At 31.7% G+C, this 20,785-nt stretch overlaps 1 protein-coding gene across 3 annotated transcripts in view; it reads right to left on the bottom strand.

Moving 5' to 3' along the window:
• The window catches only part of sick (sickie), a 165,213-nt gene that overhangs the window by 18,035 nt on the left and 126,393 nt on the right, over positions 1 to 20,785 (bottom strand). For all 3 annotated transcript variants that reach the window (XM_018454453.1, XM_018454452.1, XM_018454454.1), the window contains 6 exons: positions 17,126 to 17,482; positions 16,582 to 16,809; positions 15,836 to 16,250; positions 15,330 to 15,471; positions 12,911 to 13,149; positions 12,245 to 12,396 (listed from right to left, as the gene is read on the bottom strand). In XM_018454453.1, the coding sequence (XP_018309955.1) occupies positions 12,245 to 12,396; positions 12,911 to 13,149; positions 15,330 to 15,471; positions 15,836 to 16,250; positions 16,582 to 16,809; positions 17,126 to 17,482 (1,533 nt within the window). The remainder of the gene's footprint in view (positions 1 to 12,244; positions 12,397 to 12,910; positions 13,150 to 15,329; positions 15,472 to 15,835; positions 16,251 to 16,581; positions 16,810 to 17,125; positions 17,483 to 20,785) is intronic.

Below are 20,785 nucleotides of genomic sequence, written 5' to 3'. Positions count from 1 at the left end.
AAAACTACAGTCATTAAAGGCAAATAAGAGTTGCACGTCACGCGCTCGAAGGAAGTCTCCTCCCCTCGCCACATCCCTCTTCTGTAAAACGACATCCGCGGCCGCGACGATGCTTTGTCCTCGCGTGCACGCGTGCATACGCGTGCGTACGCACGCACACACGTAATGCAGATGCATTAATTCTGTCGCGAGTTGCCGCGTCTCTTTCTTTTTGGCGGCTGTGTGATAGAGCGCCATAAATATTAATATCCGTAGATGTCAATACGTCGCAAGTGTCTCGCTTTATTACAGTATTTTTTTCTCACCGTCTCGTCATCATTAATCTTTCTTTATTTTGTCGCCGTAGATTAATAAAGTAGAACTCTAAATTATAACACATTCTAGAAAATAAATTTAATATTATTTGTTTTTATTAATTATAATAATGCCTAAAAATTTTTCTCAAATTCGTTAACTCTTTTGACCCATCTTACAATTTTTAGATAGCAAATAACGTAAGACTACAATCTATTCTAATATATGTATATTTATAATAAAATTACGTAAAGAGATATTCTTTCCTAGTTAATTAATAACAATAAGATATAAATATTCATCGAAATAACAACACTATTATATGTATTTTTCTACATGTATAAATTCGTGCAATGTTCACCGGAAAAGAAATTCTTTTCGCGACATCTGTAACCTGTGCAACGTGCAATTTTCCGCGAAGTACATATTATATGTTACATGCACAAAAGACAAAAATGAAAGTCAACGATTATGACTCGTGCGACAACGATCGCGGACGGACTTTGCGCAAAGAGGACGACAGCTGACCGAGCGATGACGCGCGCAGGAACTCCGACAAAATAATTACAGATTCCTGCGACGAGATGTAATCCCTCGGTCTTGACGATCGGCGCAAGGCATATGCCGGAAAGATCCGCAATTTGCTTTCGTAGCACGACAGGAGCGTGCCACGGTAATCGCACTGTCGCGTTGATTGTCCAGAACATCTGCATCAGATAAGGATGCGCCCGCATGTAAGTAATTGAGATCGTATACTTTTCGGATCAAAGACGAAAACTCTTTAACTCTCGATTAACTCTCTTACAAATTATTAAATAAATAATAAATATATTATTTTTCTCGCTGCAAAATCAGACAACTTTGTGTAATTTTAATGAATAATTAATAACGTCAAACGTTACGTTTAGATTTTGATTAATTTGACAACGTTCGCTGTATAAGACATTCAAAATATAAATTAATAGGTTATTATCAATATGTTACATCTTTTTTACCGTAATTATATACTGTTATAATAATATTATAGCTTCTGTTGCAGAAGTTGGTTCCTTCGTGGTACTGATCTCGAGTATCGCGATATTTTATCGTAGCTCTACTATCGGTAGCAAATAGAGCGGATTAAACGCGTGGAGTGTATTATTAACGCGCAATTTCGCGTCGTTTCGAGTGAGATAAATGCGGCGTATCTCGCGAGAATCGTGGGCTTGACGTTATAAACGTTACGTAACGCGACAGAGAGACGATGCTGTTGTACGGGAGTCCGCAAAGTAAAACAGTCTTCATAAATCACTGAAAGCATGCTTCGCCATCGTATAAAGTATACAATTACTACTACTTGCTCAAAGTGGCAAGAAACCGCAAATAGACGAGATGACGATCTTTCGGTCTCAGTGCACCGAGCAAATCGGGATTTATCGAATCGAAACCCGCGCAGAGAACTTGCTATTCCATCTGGCTAAGCCTTCCGCTTTTTCAGCTGATGATCGATATACCGGGAGGCAGGAAAGTCACGTCTCTCCGCTTCGACTATATCGAAGCGATTGTAACGGTACGAAACAAGACGTTGAGAACGTCACGAAATGATTTAAATCGAACAAGCTAAAACGTGTTTAGGAATTTTGCAATTATCTTTCTCTTAAGCCCTAAAGATTCACAAATGTACGTATTATATAAAATAAGCCTGGATTTTCCAATATAAAAAAAGAGTAAGAAGATGAAAAAGTTAATGAAGAAAAAAAGAGATATATGTATGGCGTTAATAAAATAAAATCAAATATAAATAAAATTGAATAATAAAATAAATCTTATAGTAGAAAATAAAATAAAGATCGAGAAATTTCATGGTTATAATTTGAAAGATCTTCAAGCATATAAATCGATCATAATTCACTATTAACAAGATGAAGAACAATATATGTTGCAGCTATTACATTTTAATATAAAATTTACATAAAGGCTTATATACATCTGCGTGATGCAATAATACTACAATAATACGACAATTAATACTAATTATTTTTCAAGGAAACTATCAATCGATCGATGATTTAATTCGACGAGATCGCACTATGTTCGCTTCTTTTTTTTCTTTAGAAATCAAGTTTTCTAGACAAGGTTGATCACAATTAAAAAAATCGATTTCAACTGAATGGAATGTAAAATCGGTGTACGTCACCGACGAAATGAGCCTGTATCGCGATGTTTACTTTGCCTGCAGCACGCATCACGCATGCATACAAATGCAGCCTCGGTGCATTTTTACGCGCGTCACGTGGACTTGACATTATCTAGAACAGAGTCTCGCTTCTTGGTTTTTTTACGTCGCGTAAAATCTTGATGCGATTTTATCGCGCGACTTTTAGAAGACAATGCGTAAAAGGTCTTGCTTATATAGTGAAGCTCTTTCAAAACAGGCACATCGCAGAAAACGCTGGTATAATAAAAGATATATTTTAATAAAAGAATAATTCATAAAAAATTTTCTAAATTCAATATTATATTATTAAATACTACATCATTTAATTCACTTTAAATTTCAAACACAAATATCAATCCATAAGAATTCATAATCAGGCAGTAGGTATTATAGTTTTTCTGATTATTAGTAAAAAATAATCAAAAATATTACAGTCTATAATATATTTTTTGCTATATTTATTTTTTTGAAATAATTATTGACTTTATCACTGCACATTATATTAAATTACATAAATTAAATAAATTTTGCTAAATTAAAATTAAATAAATTAAATCAAACTTTTTTTTTATTTATAAATTAGATTTTATTCTGTATTATATCATATAGATTACCTATATTATGGAATACACAAAGCGTATGCAACAAAGTTCATTGCAAATAATTCTATTCGAAACTCATGGCGAAAAAATTGGAAATAAGGTCGAGATAAGAGATATGAAGATGAAGATGCGATGGCAGCAATAATAATAAGTGCTGCGACGATAATGATTCATCACAATACTCGTGGGTTTAATTCATGGATCAGAACATTTAAGTATATGTGTGCATGTCCCGAAGGCATAGACGCGGAGACCAAGAGACCCAGGGACTTGATTGGAGCCAACTGCCCAGCCAATCCCGCAGTCTCGCTTATTAAAAGTCGCGCTGTTGTTTCGCCTTTTGTCTCTCCTCTTAATGTTCGGTATTAACTGGCCGCCTTAAACACGCACGTCCGCCTTTGTAAGCGTCTCTACTTTTCGCATCTTCTCTTCGAGAGCCAGCATCTCTCTGCGTGAACATCTCAAAATTCAAGGACATATAAATTTGAAAAGAAGAAGATTTAATAATGCAATAATATCCGAAGGTTTAAGTATTTCAGCCTTGATCTAAATATTGAAACTATCCTAAAACAGGAAATAAGAGAAAGACGATCGTGGATCGTCTACGATATTCTTGATGTAGTGACTTTGATTATCCTAAACTATAAAAGACGTCTTTGGAATTTTTTATCCTCACAGAGTTTGTTTCCGCTAACAAAGCAGTAAAAAATGTGAGAATCCTTCATGAATTTCGCGTACTGGGATAACCGATTGACCATCGAGATAAATCAGGACTAATTCAATATCGATTTCGAGTTGAATGAAAGAAGTATGATTTGAGAAAGTTTAAGAGATCCAGACTGTCTTACTCTGTGAAAGGAAAACGTCGACAAAAGATAAGCTGTATGTACTCGTCACAAAAGGCTGCAGGATCCGGGCTAGACCCTTTGGCTCAATGGCGTAAGCCTCGATCAATAGCTTTTGAAAATTTGGTATTTTTTTCCCAAAAATCTTAACGTTTTCAGACCGGCTGTAAAATATTAAAACTTTAAAATATCATTAAATGTGAAAAATAATATTGAGATAATAAAATATAAATTATAATATAAATTAAAATATATATAGTGATTTGATACGAGCGTATAATAATCAAATTCAAAATTAAATATTTATTCAAATATCGAATCAGTAGCTTAATTAGACTCATCTCTGCTACTATTAAAATAATTTCCTCTGTCAATCCATCTCTTTTTCGACTCTGAAATAAACATGTCTTTCGTTTTTCTATTATTGACGTCACTTCTCACCGAAATATTCTATTATTCGAATTGAATCATAAAGTCCCGCCACGAGAGTGGAACTCGCGCAACACTTTGTCGGAGAAAAAAATTGAAGAAACTGGTTGTAAAAGTTTCATGAGACGAAGAGAGAGTGCTGCTGATGGTGGATATCATTTTGTGGGAGGACTGCGAGGATAATAACGATTACAATTTATGGCTGATTGCGCCAATGGACTCGCCACTCGGCAAGTCCTGAGGATTAACGGAACTCCCACGCGTGCCCTCGGTATATACCGTCTTTCGTTCCAAGTTCATGAATCGCCTAAGACAACATGTATGTCCCTGAGTTCCCTTCCTAATGAAGAGTACCCTAGCTAGTAGAGAGTATTCTTTTTCTGAAGAGATACATAAACTTCGACATTTGATATATTAATGTATTATTCCATAATTTTGTATACTTTTGTAAATCAAAAGTTGAACATCGATATAGAAACTTTCTTTGTTATTAAATAAGTGGATATTAATTAGTTAGTTAATATCTAAATCTCAATATACATAATATATATTTCAATTAATATCGATATTTATTCTTATCATTAATGTATTTATTAGTATGCATATATTTGACTCTATCACAGATTCAATTTAATATTCAATATCTAGTTTAATTTAAATCTTTTATATACATATATGTATATACACATATATTGACGGCAATAGATATTGATTAATATTTGTGATTAGTATGTTACACTATATGATGTGTACATGGGCGCGGTTAGAGATTACAAATTAATTTATGGAAATACATGCATTGCGTGATCGACCACGCAAAAGCGGAAAAAAGAAGAAAAAATATATCCGATGCGCGCTAGAATTACTAATTAGACAGTAGATAGAACTGCGATTCATCTGTACTGTATTCAAATTTCGCGACACGAGGAAATTGCATTGTAAACGTACATAAATACAAATGTAATTCCTTCATTTAGTAAAAAATTTCATTTTTGAAGTCAATCACTCTTTTTGAAAAGGGAGGAATTGTCAATTTTTAACATTAAATATTTGGGCAATCTTAAATCTTTAATTTAAAATCTGGAGAGAATATTAAAGAATAAAAGTTTATCTTTATATGTAATTATATCAAAAAGTTTCATTTTTCACAATTTATAAACAACGAATTAAAAAAGGATTATTACTGAAAGTTTAGTTTACTAAATAAATTTGTATACAACTGATAAAAAAGATATTTTGGGCAGAGTTTTGCCCCAAACAAAAACTCATCTGGATAAATTTCGTTTACTTATTTTCAGATTTCTGTAATTTTTAAAGCATTCGATGCCATCGGCAAATACAATACGAATGTGTATCTCGAAAAAGCGGTGAATTATGCAATGTAATGAAGCAAGCAAATAGAAAAATTTTCGCATTACGTAGTTTAAATGCAAGTACGTGCGTACGTTACTGCTAAAATATTGCAAGAAAAAGACACCGTTGTATGTTAGATTTGTTAATAGAATATATATATATATACAATATATACGATACATATATACATGGGATTAACAGTATCTCGGCCAGCGATATATTCCCGTTGGCTGGCCAGTAAAACTCGAACGATCTGTTTTTAATTATGCTATAAGGATCGATTTGGACGCTATCTGAATTGGAGAACGCTTCTGTGCCACGTGGTCAAGGTGTCGTAACATCAAGCATCGAAGGATAGTCGGAAGTGATGTAATCGTTTAAAGCGAAGTCACTCGTAAAAGTCGTACTCATCTCGTGAATCATGCTAAGTCGCAGTTAACAATGAGTTGTTCCGGAAGATACTGAAACTTTCTTTTCATCAGTTTCTCTTTTCAAAAATTTGCATTGAATTTAATTGATAGTATTCATTAGAAGCTTCCTGTAGCAACTAAACAACTGCGTATGAAGTATACAGTATAATTAACAGCAAATAATATAATATAATAAGATACTAGATTTTGTAATATGAAATTTATGAAAAATAATAACAAAGAATCTCATATACAATAATATAATAAAGATAAAAAAAATAATATATATAATAAAATAGAATTTATAAATAATAAACTTAAGAGACATGAAAACTTTTGTAAACATCTTCACATAATTGTAATTATTCAAATGCTATTTTTATTATAACATAAATTCACTTCTATTAACTAAACTTTGATTTATATTCTATTTACTTTTCGATCGCATAAATTCATAAACTTTGAATGAATAAAATTTATATGTATAAAATCACTTCAACACACATTTAATTAAACTTAAATATTTTTCATAAAAAACTTTACATCTGACGTATTATTCTTGAAAATCTACTGGAATTGTAAGAAACTACATTGATCGAATTTTTTCGTAAGGGCAATAAGGGATTTCTTTTTGAATTTTCGTTTCGGAAACGATTGTTGTCGCCACGAAATCGTAAGGTCAAGGGACCAGGTCATAAATCTTTTGGACATTCGGGCTTTGCACACAAAAGAATAAAACGCAGCATACATATGTGTATTGTCAACTCTCTTGCTCTTCGCTCCTTGCTTTCGATACAATGTCGCAAGGATCAGCGACGACGCATGCACTGAATTTTTTATACTACTATTTCTTTCGCTGAATATTTTGTTATTTGCTAATCGCCTTCGTAAATTCATGACGGCGATTTGTCGAAAAAATTAAGAAGATTCAGAAATTTGTAATTTCTTTGTCAAAACATTATTCCTAAAAATATTGTTAGTTATTTTATCGCCGACTTTCAGCAGTACGATTTTATGTATTTATGAAGGACGCGTGTGGCATTCTCTTTAATAAGTTGGATCATGCTAACAATTTTTTAAATTATGTTTAAAAAACGATTAGAATTTGTATATTAATGAATAAATAAATATTAAATAATTTCTAGTTTTTAGATAAAAATTAAAGCTTTTGTTAAGTTTAAGAGAAAGGTGCTTTTATCTTATTATTTAATTTTTATTTATATTATTACATATTATTAACTATATTCTTTATTTACTTATTGAAAAATTATTTGAAAGTAAATGTAGAAAAAAATATATAACAACAGGCCAGAAATTAATTTAGTTATTGTAAGTGTAGAGTTATTATTTTTTAAATTATTTTCGGTCCTTTCTTGAAACGATAATCCTGTTTAGAAGTAAAGTCTGAATAAAGAGCCTCAGATACTGAACCTTTGTTATCTGAACCTTTGTAAGTATCATATTCTATAATATGCATTGAAAATATAAAATATATGTTCCTAGGCATTATAAAAAATAAATAAAATAATGAAAGTTCTAAACGAGATCACATTATTAATTACTAATATAAGAAATGTAAACTGCTGGTAAAGGTATATAGTTCCTCAACTTTTTATTATCATAAGTAAAATTATATGTCTAAATTTATAAGACTATGTTGCATATCTTTTTTACTAGCATTTTTCTTTTACTGCGAGAAGCATAAACGGCAATATAAATGATGTAATTGTAGAGTTATAAAACGTATGGAAAAAATGCTCGCCATAAATCTCGATGATGCGATCAATTGATCACGATTTATTTGTCGGATGTGATAAACGTGCATTCTATTACGCGCGGTCTATCATTAAATTGATGAAAACGTGATACGCGATCGTAAAACAGAGGGGATCAGAGATTTAAATTTCCATGTACGAACTAATCATCTTCTCGAATTCCCCAAGGCAGTGGTTTCTACAAAGTTTTGCTACCTGTTGCCCAGCTTCCGGAGCCAGAAGCGTCTACTGGTATTTCACTTTCTAAACCCCTAATTACAGTTGTGATGTAGTTCATTGCGTATTTACGTATAGCATTGAAATTTCTAATTAGTAGAAAAATACATAATAATTTTTTAAAAAAGATATTGTTATGTATTTGTAACTTTTAATACATTTTCAGTGAGTTTACACAAAAATAGTTGATTAAACAGCAATAAGAGAGATTTCTCGAAATTTATATACATAAAAACGTTAATTAAAAGTCCGTGAAAAATCAGAAGAATTGGAATTGTTTGAAAACACTTTATAAAGAAAAAACGACGAAAATTGATCATTTTTTACCTGGGTAAAGCGAAAAGATAATTGCGGATGTGTTTTTAACAGTGGCTCGTTTGTTTATAGTGCAATTTGTATGATTTAAAGCAAAAAATCTGGACAATTAGCAATCGTGTAGTGAGAGAAGACTCGCAGGAAACGATTCAGATCACGTTTCGGATCGAGTAAACGAACACTTTAGATTTTTCACTCCGTTGAGCGTTCTGCGGCGATTTATGTTCTACGAGCAATTAAACATACAGTTAGAGTGTGGAGTGTTAGCCAAGGTGCATGTACGTATGTATTATGACTGTATGTGTTACTCTCTCTGGCGCCAATATAATCGACACCGAAGAAAGGGAGTACATGATAGTATATAATAGTTCTAGAAATCTAATTAGGCCGATTGTTTCGATCGATCTCAGCTTCTTACGGTACGTACGATGATTTATTTCGATTTGCTTCTTTGCTACCGTAAAATCTAATATAACGTTAAACATTGAGAAGTTTTATTTTAAGATATAATTAGAATCTTACAATAATAAAAATATTTCAATAAAATAGTGTATGAAATTTTAGGATACAGAATTGCATTATTTCAGTACATAATTTCTAAGTATAATTATCAACTTTTTAAATATGTGATACACTTATGTATCACAAGATATTAAGTATTTTTTTCTTTTTCTTTAACAAATACTATACGTCTTTAAAAATTTTTTAATGTTAATTATATGTGCATCTTATATGGAGTTTGTACTTATTCTATAACACCATACAGAGTGTCAATAACTATATACGGATGCGATGTCACGAGACTTCAGGATTGAGTTAGTGTCGTATGTACCGGAAAGAGACGAAAAGCGAATGTGAAGAAGATGGTATACGCGTCGGGAATGCGCAATGTAACTGGCGACCGCGTAAAAATCCTTAACTCCTAAGAACGACTTAGGATTCCCTTCATTTCTGCCATATATGTACATGTGTACATCTATAAGAGTGCGATGAACGAACCTGTGACCTCGACGAGGTCTCTTTACTGTCTACGCGACATTAGCATTTTCAGTCATATCAAAGAATAATGAAACAAAACTACTAATTGTTCTTTACTTCCTCTCCATTACTTAATTAATATGCACACTTAATTAAATTATTAATTGAAGGAATTATAGAAGAATCTCACAATTACAATAAAATCCTGATCATCTAATTTCTTTTGAGACAAAAGTATGTTACATGTGGAAGAAACACGCAACTGGTTTTTCGTTAAGACGTTAGAATAATATCCAAAATAAATCTTCATGGCAATCGATTCTCTCGTGTATCCTCGATATTGAGAAACGCAAAGAGGTTACTGTGCTGTAAGGGTAACGCGAGAGAAATGTGGCATACTTAGAGAATCGCGATATCCAGTGAGATAAACATGAATTCGCGGCGTCTAGTTTAACGCGAAATCTTGCATCGAGGATTTGCTAATAAAAATCAACTATGATGAGATTATCATAAAAAATATAATCGAATTATTAAATTATCAGATATGTGGTTTCAATTTTTTTAATTCTTCATTTAATTCGAATTTTCATTTTGGATGAAAAGCAATTAATATAAATTATGGATAATACACAATTAATATTTTATAGTTAATTTTCTAATTAATTGTTATTAAACTGAAATTTATATAATTGTCTATATAATTCTGCAAACTATATCATTAGTTACCTATATATATCGATATATACAGAGATTAAGTAATTGATAATAAATTACTTTTATCAAAATTAATAGAAAACTAAGTAGAGCTGTTTAATACAAAGTAACAAGATATGCAATTTATCCTTACTTTATCATTATATAAATATGAATAAGTTTAGTTATTCAAATAAAATTTAGAAATTTTAAAAAAGAATTATTTTTTTCTTAATTGATTTATTCTCATTTCATCAAAATTCTACTTCTAATCGTTTATCAATTTAATTTCGCAGATTCATCGATCATATAAAACACGTCAATTTTTAAGTAATGCATGTTCCTATCTTTCTCACATTTTTCTAAAATTTAATCGATCTAACAACAAGATAAAGTCGTGTTACTATATATATATATATATATATATATAAAATTCTAATGCCTATATGTTCAAGAATTCAAGTTATCTTGACGATAAAGTGCCATAACGTATCAGAGGATAACCTGATGCATATATCGTATGCACCCAAAAAATATCGATAGATCCAAACGATTCCGTTGCAATTACTTTTTTTTCTAATCCCCTTTTTTCGATGATCCAAAGCTGTCGTTTCAATAATCCACGCGTAATGAATTTCTTTAAACTATATCACATCACTGTGCCGAGATTCAAACAAAACACTGATGGATCACGATCGATTCGTGGATAAAAATACAAACACGACGTAAAACGCTGCGCATCCCGACGCCAACTGAGCGCGAATGCGCAAAGTGCGATCAGCATTCGGCGGCGCGGCGGCTTACGCCGTTTACGGGGCCCGAATGACGCTCTATCCTATTGGTCGACGACCCGAGATCTCGTGTTCCCGCCGCCATTCGGTTGCAGGTGCAGGGAGTGCATGGGATCACGAGGCTTCTCGACCAATAGAAAGGAAATTGGGCTGCAGGTGCAGCGAGTCCGAGCGACCGTCCATGCTACGCAAAACGCGCGCTTTTCAAACAAAAATCTTCTTTTTAGCTGTATTTAATTAATATTAACACATTTATACTTGATGTATTGACACTATACTTTTAGAACTCGAAAGATTTTTGTGAGGTACTCGATATTCTTTCATCAAAAGTAAAACACTTCAAAATATTCCAATTATAAATATTTAAATCAATAATTTCTGCATATTATTGAATTTTTTTAAAATAAAATGTGTAAAATTATATTAAAATTGAAAATAAGAATATTGTTAGAAGTTAATATAAAAGATAAATAGAGAACCTCTGTAATTAAAATATTTTTTTTAACATAAAATTAAAATTTTCTAATTTTAATATCAAATATGTAATACATGTATAATTTAATGTGAAGCGAATGCGAAAGTTAATGGCTTTGTATCGAATACTTGCCGTATGGATCATCGCAACAGGTTCCGAGTAGATTCAAAGCTATTAGAGACTGCTGGCTCATGGGCCTAGTAATTGTCGATTAATTACGACCAATCATCTACACCAATTTGCTCTGTTTCCACACTGCTAACTGTATCATGTCCCGCTCGCGACCGTGACAGATCTGAACGCGTTAATTAGTCACTATCTGTAATTACGGTTATATAGCTCTGTGCTAATCGGCGCACGATCGTTGTGAAAACAAATAATTGCAACAGTAAGTAAGGAATATGAAACGAATTTAGACCGATGAAACTAAAGTTAATTAAATGAGAGAAATCCTATATTCGGTCGAAGCGGATCTTAGTGATTAAATACATATTTCTTCTGTGAATTTAATAATTTATATACATTCTGACTTTGCATATCGTGCACCGAAATTTTTTTCGGTCTTAAAATGCATTTATGAACAGAATCAGAATAGTAATATTACTTATTAAATTGTAGAAGCAATTTTATAATTTGTTGATGTGCTGATAAGTAACTTTTACAAGAACATTAATCGTTATATATTAATGAAAATCTAAAAACACTGCGAATAATTTATTGCGAAAAATATTACCTCGGCCAGGTTTTAAATAAGTAAGAAATAAGTTTTAATACTGACGTATACATTTCATATTCATGTGAAATTCATATAACACACAAGTTAGATTCGTAAATTGCGCGTGTTTAAATTCGTAAAGTGCCATGTACTTACATTTGTAGAAAGTTGACTGGTTAACGAATGCACCTTCTCCTGAGCGTCCAGTAATTCACGACGCAATTTTCTCAATTCATGCGCTTGCTTCTCCTCAGCCGAACTATAAAGACTGCTCGTGGTCGACACCAAGGATACCGAAGAACCATGAACTGAAACAAACACGAAATTCTTCTTACTACATGTTTACTAATTCAAAGTTTAATTTTAGGATTAATTTTCAAAGAAGTTTTTTTAGCTTGAGAATTTCAGATTTTAGAAACTAAATTCATTATATAACTCTTACGCGTAGTATATTTATGTAAACATATGTGTGATATAAGTAATTTATATTCTAAATTTCTTTTTTTATACGATATGTAAAAATTAATGCGTTGTTTGTATAATTTTATCTCTCTTTTTCTCTTAACTGTTATATGTATATTATTTCTTCTCCTTTTTTTATACTCTAGTATACTAAAAATATGTTAATTATAAATATCATAATCCGCTTTGAGACTGAGGCAGTCTATTTTGTATAACATTAAAAAAGATGCAGTACAATATTGATTAACCCTATTTTTGTAAAAAAAATTCAATTATAAAAGTTACGTTAAAGTTACGATATCTTTAGGTGTTTAGGAAAATGTTGCACGACATTCTGTACTTTATGATGCAGGCACTCACTATCGTCGTCCTTATGTACGTGCTGGTACAAGTTAGGCGGCTGCCGTGAGGTGTGCGTGGGCGTCGGTGATGTCGGCTGGGACCAGTGTTGGCCGGTGCATCCCGCCGATCCTACAGGAACGCTGTAATATGGCTCGACTCCAACTCCCATGCCTATCCCAACCTCCTCGCCCACCGACGATGAGGCGCCGCTTCCGCGTGCCAACATTGACGGGTACATCTTCTCGCTCTTAGTGGACCTATGAAAACACAAGCGCGACATGTTCTTTAAATTCCTCTCAAGACATCTCTAAACAACTGTTCAAACTAGACCGAAAGGATCATCTTTCGGCTTGGAATATTTTATTGATACTACGCGACACAGTTAATCAATATACAGTATATAAAGTTACAGTATGTATAATAGGAAACATAATTATCGTAAACATTTTATAGAATAATATTACAAAGAATATTGTATATTTTTAATTATACAATTGTGATAGTCGATTCTTGTAGATCTATTTTTTTTACTACTATATATTTTGTCAAACAAGCATGTTCTCGTTTTTCAAACCAGTACTTACTTTTATCCTTTTTTTTAATTAGATTCAATATATTTTCGTATTTCAAGTTCTTTTTAAAATACTTCAATGGAACTGATTGTTAAAATATAGAATTGAAACATAATTCAGAATATTATTACAGGTAAATTATTTGTTTACAGGTAAATTTTTTTACAGCTGGAGAGCGATATTTATATTACAGAAAATTTATTTCTGACTTGAGGAAGGGTCAAGAGTACTAGTCGTGTGCTGTTTGAACCAACAGAAGAGAATTTCGAGTATCTTGGATAATCGACAACGAGAACACGCTTGTCTATTTGCCGAGCGTGCGCGTAATTAGCCGATCTCGGAAGGGAGCTCTAATTAAAAAATAAGCTTACTACCACTCAACAAGAAGTCAAGAACCACTTCGAGACGGTTTACAGAATTGCGCACACTCGATTCCGCGGAAATTGAGCGAGAGCTATCGATCCGTGTCATCCCGGTTCAAATTCATTATCATTGTCAATAGTTTTTATTTCAATATTGTTCGTTTAATCAAATAAATGGGATTACCTTCCAAGAGTTATGTAATACTCCTACAACGATGACAAGTAAGAGAAATGAATATGTAACGGATACATAGCTCCTGATTGCTCGGCCCGGAATATTGATGAAGCATTACCGCGCATGCATACTGCACAAGCAACACTATCGAACTTTAGCAACAATAGGCAACGTAGAATCTGCCGCATGAATAACTATTAATACATTTCGATGACGCGTAGAGCACATTCGGTGAATTATATTTGCGTGGTTCTTGCGTGAGTCTTGCAATCCTTAGAAAACATAAAATCTGAGGATTCGAACATTTCTAAAAATTGAGAATTCAAAGATTTTAAAATATATGAGATTCTTGATTCTACAGACTTCAAATATTTTATTAAATCTATGACTCTAGATATCTCGGATTTAGTCCCAAGATTATACAATCCATAATTTTGAATTCTAAATGTTTTAGGATTTGTATGTTCTATGTTCTAAAGTTTAAAGATTCTAGAAATCAAGAATCGAAACCTTTTATTTATAACCTTTTATTTATATTCTTAATTTCAGAAATAAAAACCTTTTTTCTATTTAAAAAATTTTTTTTTTTAATTTTGAATAATCAGTCTAGTTTCTAAAATATAATGACAATTGCAAAGGCTCTTCGAATCCGGATTCGGTCAAAACTGAGCTTTTGAGGTAAATTTTTTCGGTGCTTGTGAGAGCAACTCTTAAGTGTATATGTGTATTATGACCTGTTTTTTTTTAAATACTTATGCGTAGAAAATGGACGCGTTGAATGTATATTTTCGCACTACCTTGGGAATGTCCTGTCCCGCAGATAGCTAAAAACGTTTAATCAAATTATCCTGCGTTATTTTACGGTCGAATCGATTAATCAAAGAATAAACAAAAGAAAAAACAGCTGAGAAAAGAAAAAATTATTCGTCGATCGAGAGAATAAATGCTGAAGACATTCTGAAAATGTTACATCTAAGCAACTATGCATCATTTGTAATTTCCTAATTAGTCCTCGGACGATCGATATTATCTTAAATTTTATAAAAACATTCTGCAATTATATATTTAAAAAATATTAACTAAACTAGAAATATATTTAACATATACGTTACTTAATTTTAATCTTTGATATTTTAGATAAAACATTTATATTGAAGATATAAATATTTTTTTAATTTTAGATATAGATATTATGATGGAATTCTTTCGTAATATACAATATAATACAAAAATATTAATATTATTAAAATAAAATATTATATCAATAATTCGAAGATCTCTTGGGGATACAGTTGAGAAAATGGAAATCAATGCTGCGAGTTTCTTACCTGATGGAGTTGCTCCTGTTCAGTCTGGGCGGCGCCGGGGATCCTGTAGAATCTCTCTGGTGCATTAGGAGACGGGCATGTGTCAAGCTCGCACGATGCGAACCCAATGATTCCACGCTATCTGCTTCGCACAAACCCATTCCTGAAAGATCGTTGTAGTTTCAAAGTAAAAATAAAAAGTTTGTAAAATAAGAAATTTTCAAATAAATTATTATAAAATGTAATATCGTTAAATATGCATGCAATATATAGTATGCATATAGTATATATTTTTCATGTGCAATATAAAACATTTTTAATGCCGATAATATGTGCTAATCGTATAATGGATCTTCGAATAAATTAAAAATAAATTCTCTTCAATTATATATTTATTTAAAAAAATATTTTCTAGTTAAATAAATAAACTCTTTTTTTGCTCTGTTACATACTATATTCTGTAATTAATAACTGAAATCATTTTAATTAGATTATAATATTAGGTTATAATATTTGAATCGGATTACCTTGAGATCTTCCGCTAGGCGTATAGGTATTGCTGTGTCTCATCCATGAAGTGGTATAGGGACTGTTGGGTGTGCCATAGTAGCCCTGAAGATCAGGTGCGGCGTAATTACTGCATGTGTCGCTAAGACTACCGTCAGATGGTTTTAATACCCGGGGCGAAAATGACGCACTCGTTGGTCCAACGCCAGCTCTCTCGCGATGATGGGCAGATGCAAAAAGAGCAGTGAATTCTGGACTACCGGGTTTTGGCAGGCTTTGTGAGCCCAACATGAGACGATCTCGAACTGACTGTGAAAGTTGACTAGCGCTGGGACCGGTGAGGCTATAGCTCTTGTAGTGATGACCCTGATTTGATCCCGAGGAATTCGCTTGCAATTCCGTGGTGCACGTTTGTGTGCCACCGGATACCTTGACCTGCATCCAAACAAAGAACTTGGATTTAATCAAACTTAATTTCTTTTATATGACATAACATGTCCAATTATAAGCTAAACTGAAAAAAGTTATGTATTTAGTTTTCTTAATTAAATCTCAAGTTAGTTTTAAAATATTGATAACAAAATTTGATCATTGAATCAATTTCTGTATTTCACTTTTAAACATCATAAATTGCTTTAATGGTAGTTAAGTATTTGTTTTTATTAAAAGTAAAAGCTTGGAATAATAATAAGCTTAAAAAAAAGAATCCAAAAATTCTAAAAGTCAAGTGAGGTATAAAAGAATGTTCAAAAAATTCTTGCATTACCTTAGTTCTTGGTACGGCGCTAACTTGAGCCGTTCTGGTAGCATCTTTGCTACCATTTTGGACACCATTGGGATTCGAACTGGTGCCGGCACTGTGTCTCTTAACGTAGCCAAAGCTTTGTGGTACTCCACGAACTTTGCTACTGCTGCTGGTTGACGTGCCCGACGAAACCTTTTGAGGTTTCTCACCATTCGCATATTCGGCCATGGTCTGTTTCCGATGTTTATCCTGCATTTAAATCAAATTATATTTATATAATTATTATTATTAATATCACTAATAAATTAAAATGGATAAATATTATTATATATAAATAGGATAAAAACTATTTTTAATTTTAATTAGAGACTATAAATTTACATATATATTACACTACATAAATATCCTATTTCCTTAATATAATAAAAATCATCATTCAACTATTAGTACAATAATTATTCAATTCATATTAGTATAGAATCGCCAATTTTAGCGATCAATTTACAATGAAAATATATACAGAAAATTTATAGACCAAAGATTCCAAGTTTTTGGAGTATCTCACCTGAGACCTTCTAGAAGGACTAGGGCTGGGTGGTGCGCCCTCCTTGTCTCTCTCTCTTGCCGCACCCGCTTCGATGTACTTCTTCCATTGCTGACTGTTGGAACTGATACTGCTGCTAGAGCCGTTTGAGCTTTGTTGCTGCTGCTGCTGTTGCTGGTGCTGCTGATGTTTAAAAGCCGAGCTCTCGGTCTGTTGAGAGCTGTCGGACTTTTTCACATGCGGATGATGACCGCCAGGATGTCCACGTGAACCCACCACGCGGTACACCAGATTGTGACTGTTACTCTGCTGCGCCCCTTGGGGGGTGGCCGATCCTCCGCCACCCCCCACAATTACACCCCCTCCGCCCGGCACTCTCTGTGTATCATAGAAATATTGTATGTTAATTGTATATATTATGTATGTGTATAAATTATATATATATATATTTTAATTCAGAACCATATTTTATCTAAATTTTTTGGTCTAAATTTTTAATAAAAAAATTCACACGCACGCACGCACACACACACGTCCTCTAAAATATATTATAATAAATTGTTATATGTGCATTAAAAGATATTAAACAAAATTTACAATATAATACAGCAATTTTGGGGTATTTAATTATAAGAAAAATAATAACTATTTAAAATAAAACTAATATTTAACTATCATCATCTAGATTCAACAAGATAAAAAATTCTCATGAGATAGGTAACAATTCCTAAACTTGGCAGAAGTCAGGACCCTCGTAGCATGATTCAGAACATGGGCGCCATCATGATGCGACGTTACGACGATTTTATCATAATTTTTACTTTCTAAATCGTGTATTCTTCTCATTGTATAAAAATGATATTATACATATATTAAGATAATATATATATATAAGTATTAAGAAAAAATACAAATGCACTTTTACATTTTCATGAAGAATATATAATACATAAATGGAATAGAGTATGTAAGTTATTAAAAAGTAAAAATTCCAGAAATGTGTAGAAATGTAATAATTTTTCCAATATTATTGATAATTAAAAACTTATAAAGTTTCTTAAGAATTTTGAAAATGTATCTAATTGATAGTCTAAATAATATAAGAATTTCTAGAAAATGCAGAATAAAAAAATAACAAAACTTTGGACACATACACCAAAATGTTCATCAAGACGAAATGAGGGTGTGTACCCTTCCCCCATCTTTCTCCATGTGGAATCACGGGTGACTCACAGGGGTAGAAGCAGAAAGGCTCTTTGGGCTTTTAAGGCGAGGATCGTAAACGTACGCATGGTGGAAAGGCTATAAACGTGGGACAAAGAATCCGCGAGTCAAACGCATTTTTTCTACCGGTCGATTTTTGCAAAAAAACACGCACATTGGTTACTCATGTTCTTCTATTTATTTTTCAATCATTTCTTTTTATTTAAAGAAAAGAATTAAAAGCTTCAATTATATACTTTCTTTCAGTAATATCAAATTCTTTTAGTCAGAGGTATTTAATTTACGAGACAGGGATTTTAGTGATTCAAAAATTATTTTTCTTTATTGATCTCTGAATTCGTCATTTTTCTATTTTTAATATATTATTTTCTTTGTTTTCTATATTTTTTTCTACTTTCTCAATATTTATCTTTGCTATTAATTTTTAAAAATTTATCTCTTTTCTATTTTCTGCCATTCACCTTCTTTTTAGGTTTGCTTGCATATTTCTATTCTTGTTACATTTAATTTTATCTCTCTCTTTCTTATTGACTATTTCCTCTTTTTTCTATTTTCTACATTTTTCTTATCTATTCTCTAATTCTACTTTTCCTGCGTTTTGATTCTTTTACTATTCTTGGAACTTATCGTATTTTTATTATTGCATTTTAATTTTTTTTAATTTATCGTTTTTTCGTATTGAAAAGCACACACCAGGTATAATCAACTACGTCGACAAGAAACAGCAAACATTTGCACGTCTTTGAGATACGCGAACTGAGCGCGAGAGTCCAAATAAACAAAGCGCGCCTCTTCCGAATAGATAGCTTCCCAAAATTCTTTCACGACACGACCCGAGGTTTATTTTCTGAAATCGTCGACGTGAAAATATCCCATTTTTATGATTGTAAAGTATACACCACGGAAAAACGATGTGCCTTGAGTGGCGAGGAATGATATCGATTTGTCTCGAGGATAATTCTCGAACAAAAGACGATTTCTCTTTAACAGTATTATATTATTTAATCAGCAAAATTATATTCTCGATATAAGAAATTATAACAAGTACAATCGTATGAAGAGCATTCACAAATTATCCCAGATAGCCCAATTACTCTTAGTTTAGAAAAAAAAGCATTCTAATAAAATTAATATAGCACAGAAGTAAATAATTAAAAAAATAAGGAATTTTTTGAGATGCCTTTAACGATAAATTAGTGTTATTTCGTCTTTCATTTTATTTCTTTAGTGATTCTAAATTAGAAGAATTACTTACCATTTTTCCTTCCCTGTAGTGGAAGTTTGCAAATTGTGCTTATCTTCCACAAATGAGAAACATTTTCTTTTCTATTGTAATTTTACTTTATCATCCATTATTTTATTGATCCGCTGTTTTTCTCCCTTTTTTAACTCCTAATTACTATTTTCATTTTAATCATTTTTATGGAATAAATAAAATGTTTTATGCGAATGTTACATTTGGTATAAAAGTATTTAAAAGGCTCTTCCACACATTAATCTAAATTATATATTAAATAATTAATTAATTTAATATAAAGTATCTTCCTTAAAATAAGACTTTACAAAATTTTTTCTGATACGTCTTACGCACGTTAAATTAATTTTTTCGTTTATTAATTTTCGTATTATTACGATAGATAGTAACTATTAATTAACATTCTTCGTGAAACTAGTACGTTACAGCTAATTGATCGGCGACTGACGTTATTCTGAGTCTATCCAAACCGCAGTCACAGAATTAACACATTGATATCGATTATATGTATATGTATACCTATAGTAATTAATAGATCCAATGCAAGCCCATTATATAATTTTCCCTATGGGGAAATTAGGAATGTTCCTGTCAACGATGATCTTCGATCCGTTTTTACTATAATTTTACATCTCATTACGAGAAGGTACTGATATGTGTTTAAGTATTCTATGTCATCGAAAAATTTTCTACACTGAAAAAAATGTAGTTATTTTTAGTCCATAAATGATCGTTAATTAATGTCCGATTTAATGTCCGACTTAATGTAGTTAATTCATTGATACGATAACTAAATTCATTTATATAATTATATATTCATCTTTGCAATGAATTCTAGTAATAGTTTTATAACCTAAATCATGATGAGAATTCATTGGACCAATTTTCATTATTTTTTCATAATTTAATGAATATTTTATTGTATTTACGTACAGTTTTGGTTCAGTGTACATATGTATTTTTTAAATAATATTTTGTAAACTCAATTTTTTAATAAATTTATATTATTTATATGCGAGATCCTACCAATATTTCATCCTGAAAATATCAATTTTTTATCAATTTATTAAGTCAAAGTTGAAAATCTCGTTATAAAACTTGAGATTTTTTTGTCATATTTATTATCGTCTTGATATCTGTTATATTACGCCTGACATTAATCCGTTATTTAACTCTTTTTCTCGATATTTTCTCCTTTTTTA

Source organism: Mycetomoellerius zeteki, unplaced genomic scaffold (genome assembly GCF_001594055.1).
Source record: "Mycetomoellerius zeteki isolate Tzet28-1 unplaced genomic scaffold, Tzet1.0 scaffold433, whole genome shotgun sequence".
NCBI lineage: Eukaryota > Metazoa > Arthropoda > Insecta > Hymenoptera > Formicidae > Mycetomoellerius > Mycetomoellerius zeteki.
This window is presented reverse-complemented; position numbering and strand designations above follow the sequence as displayed.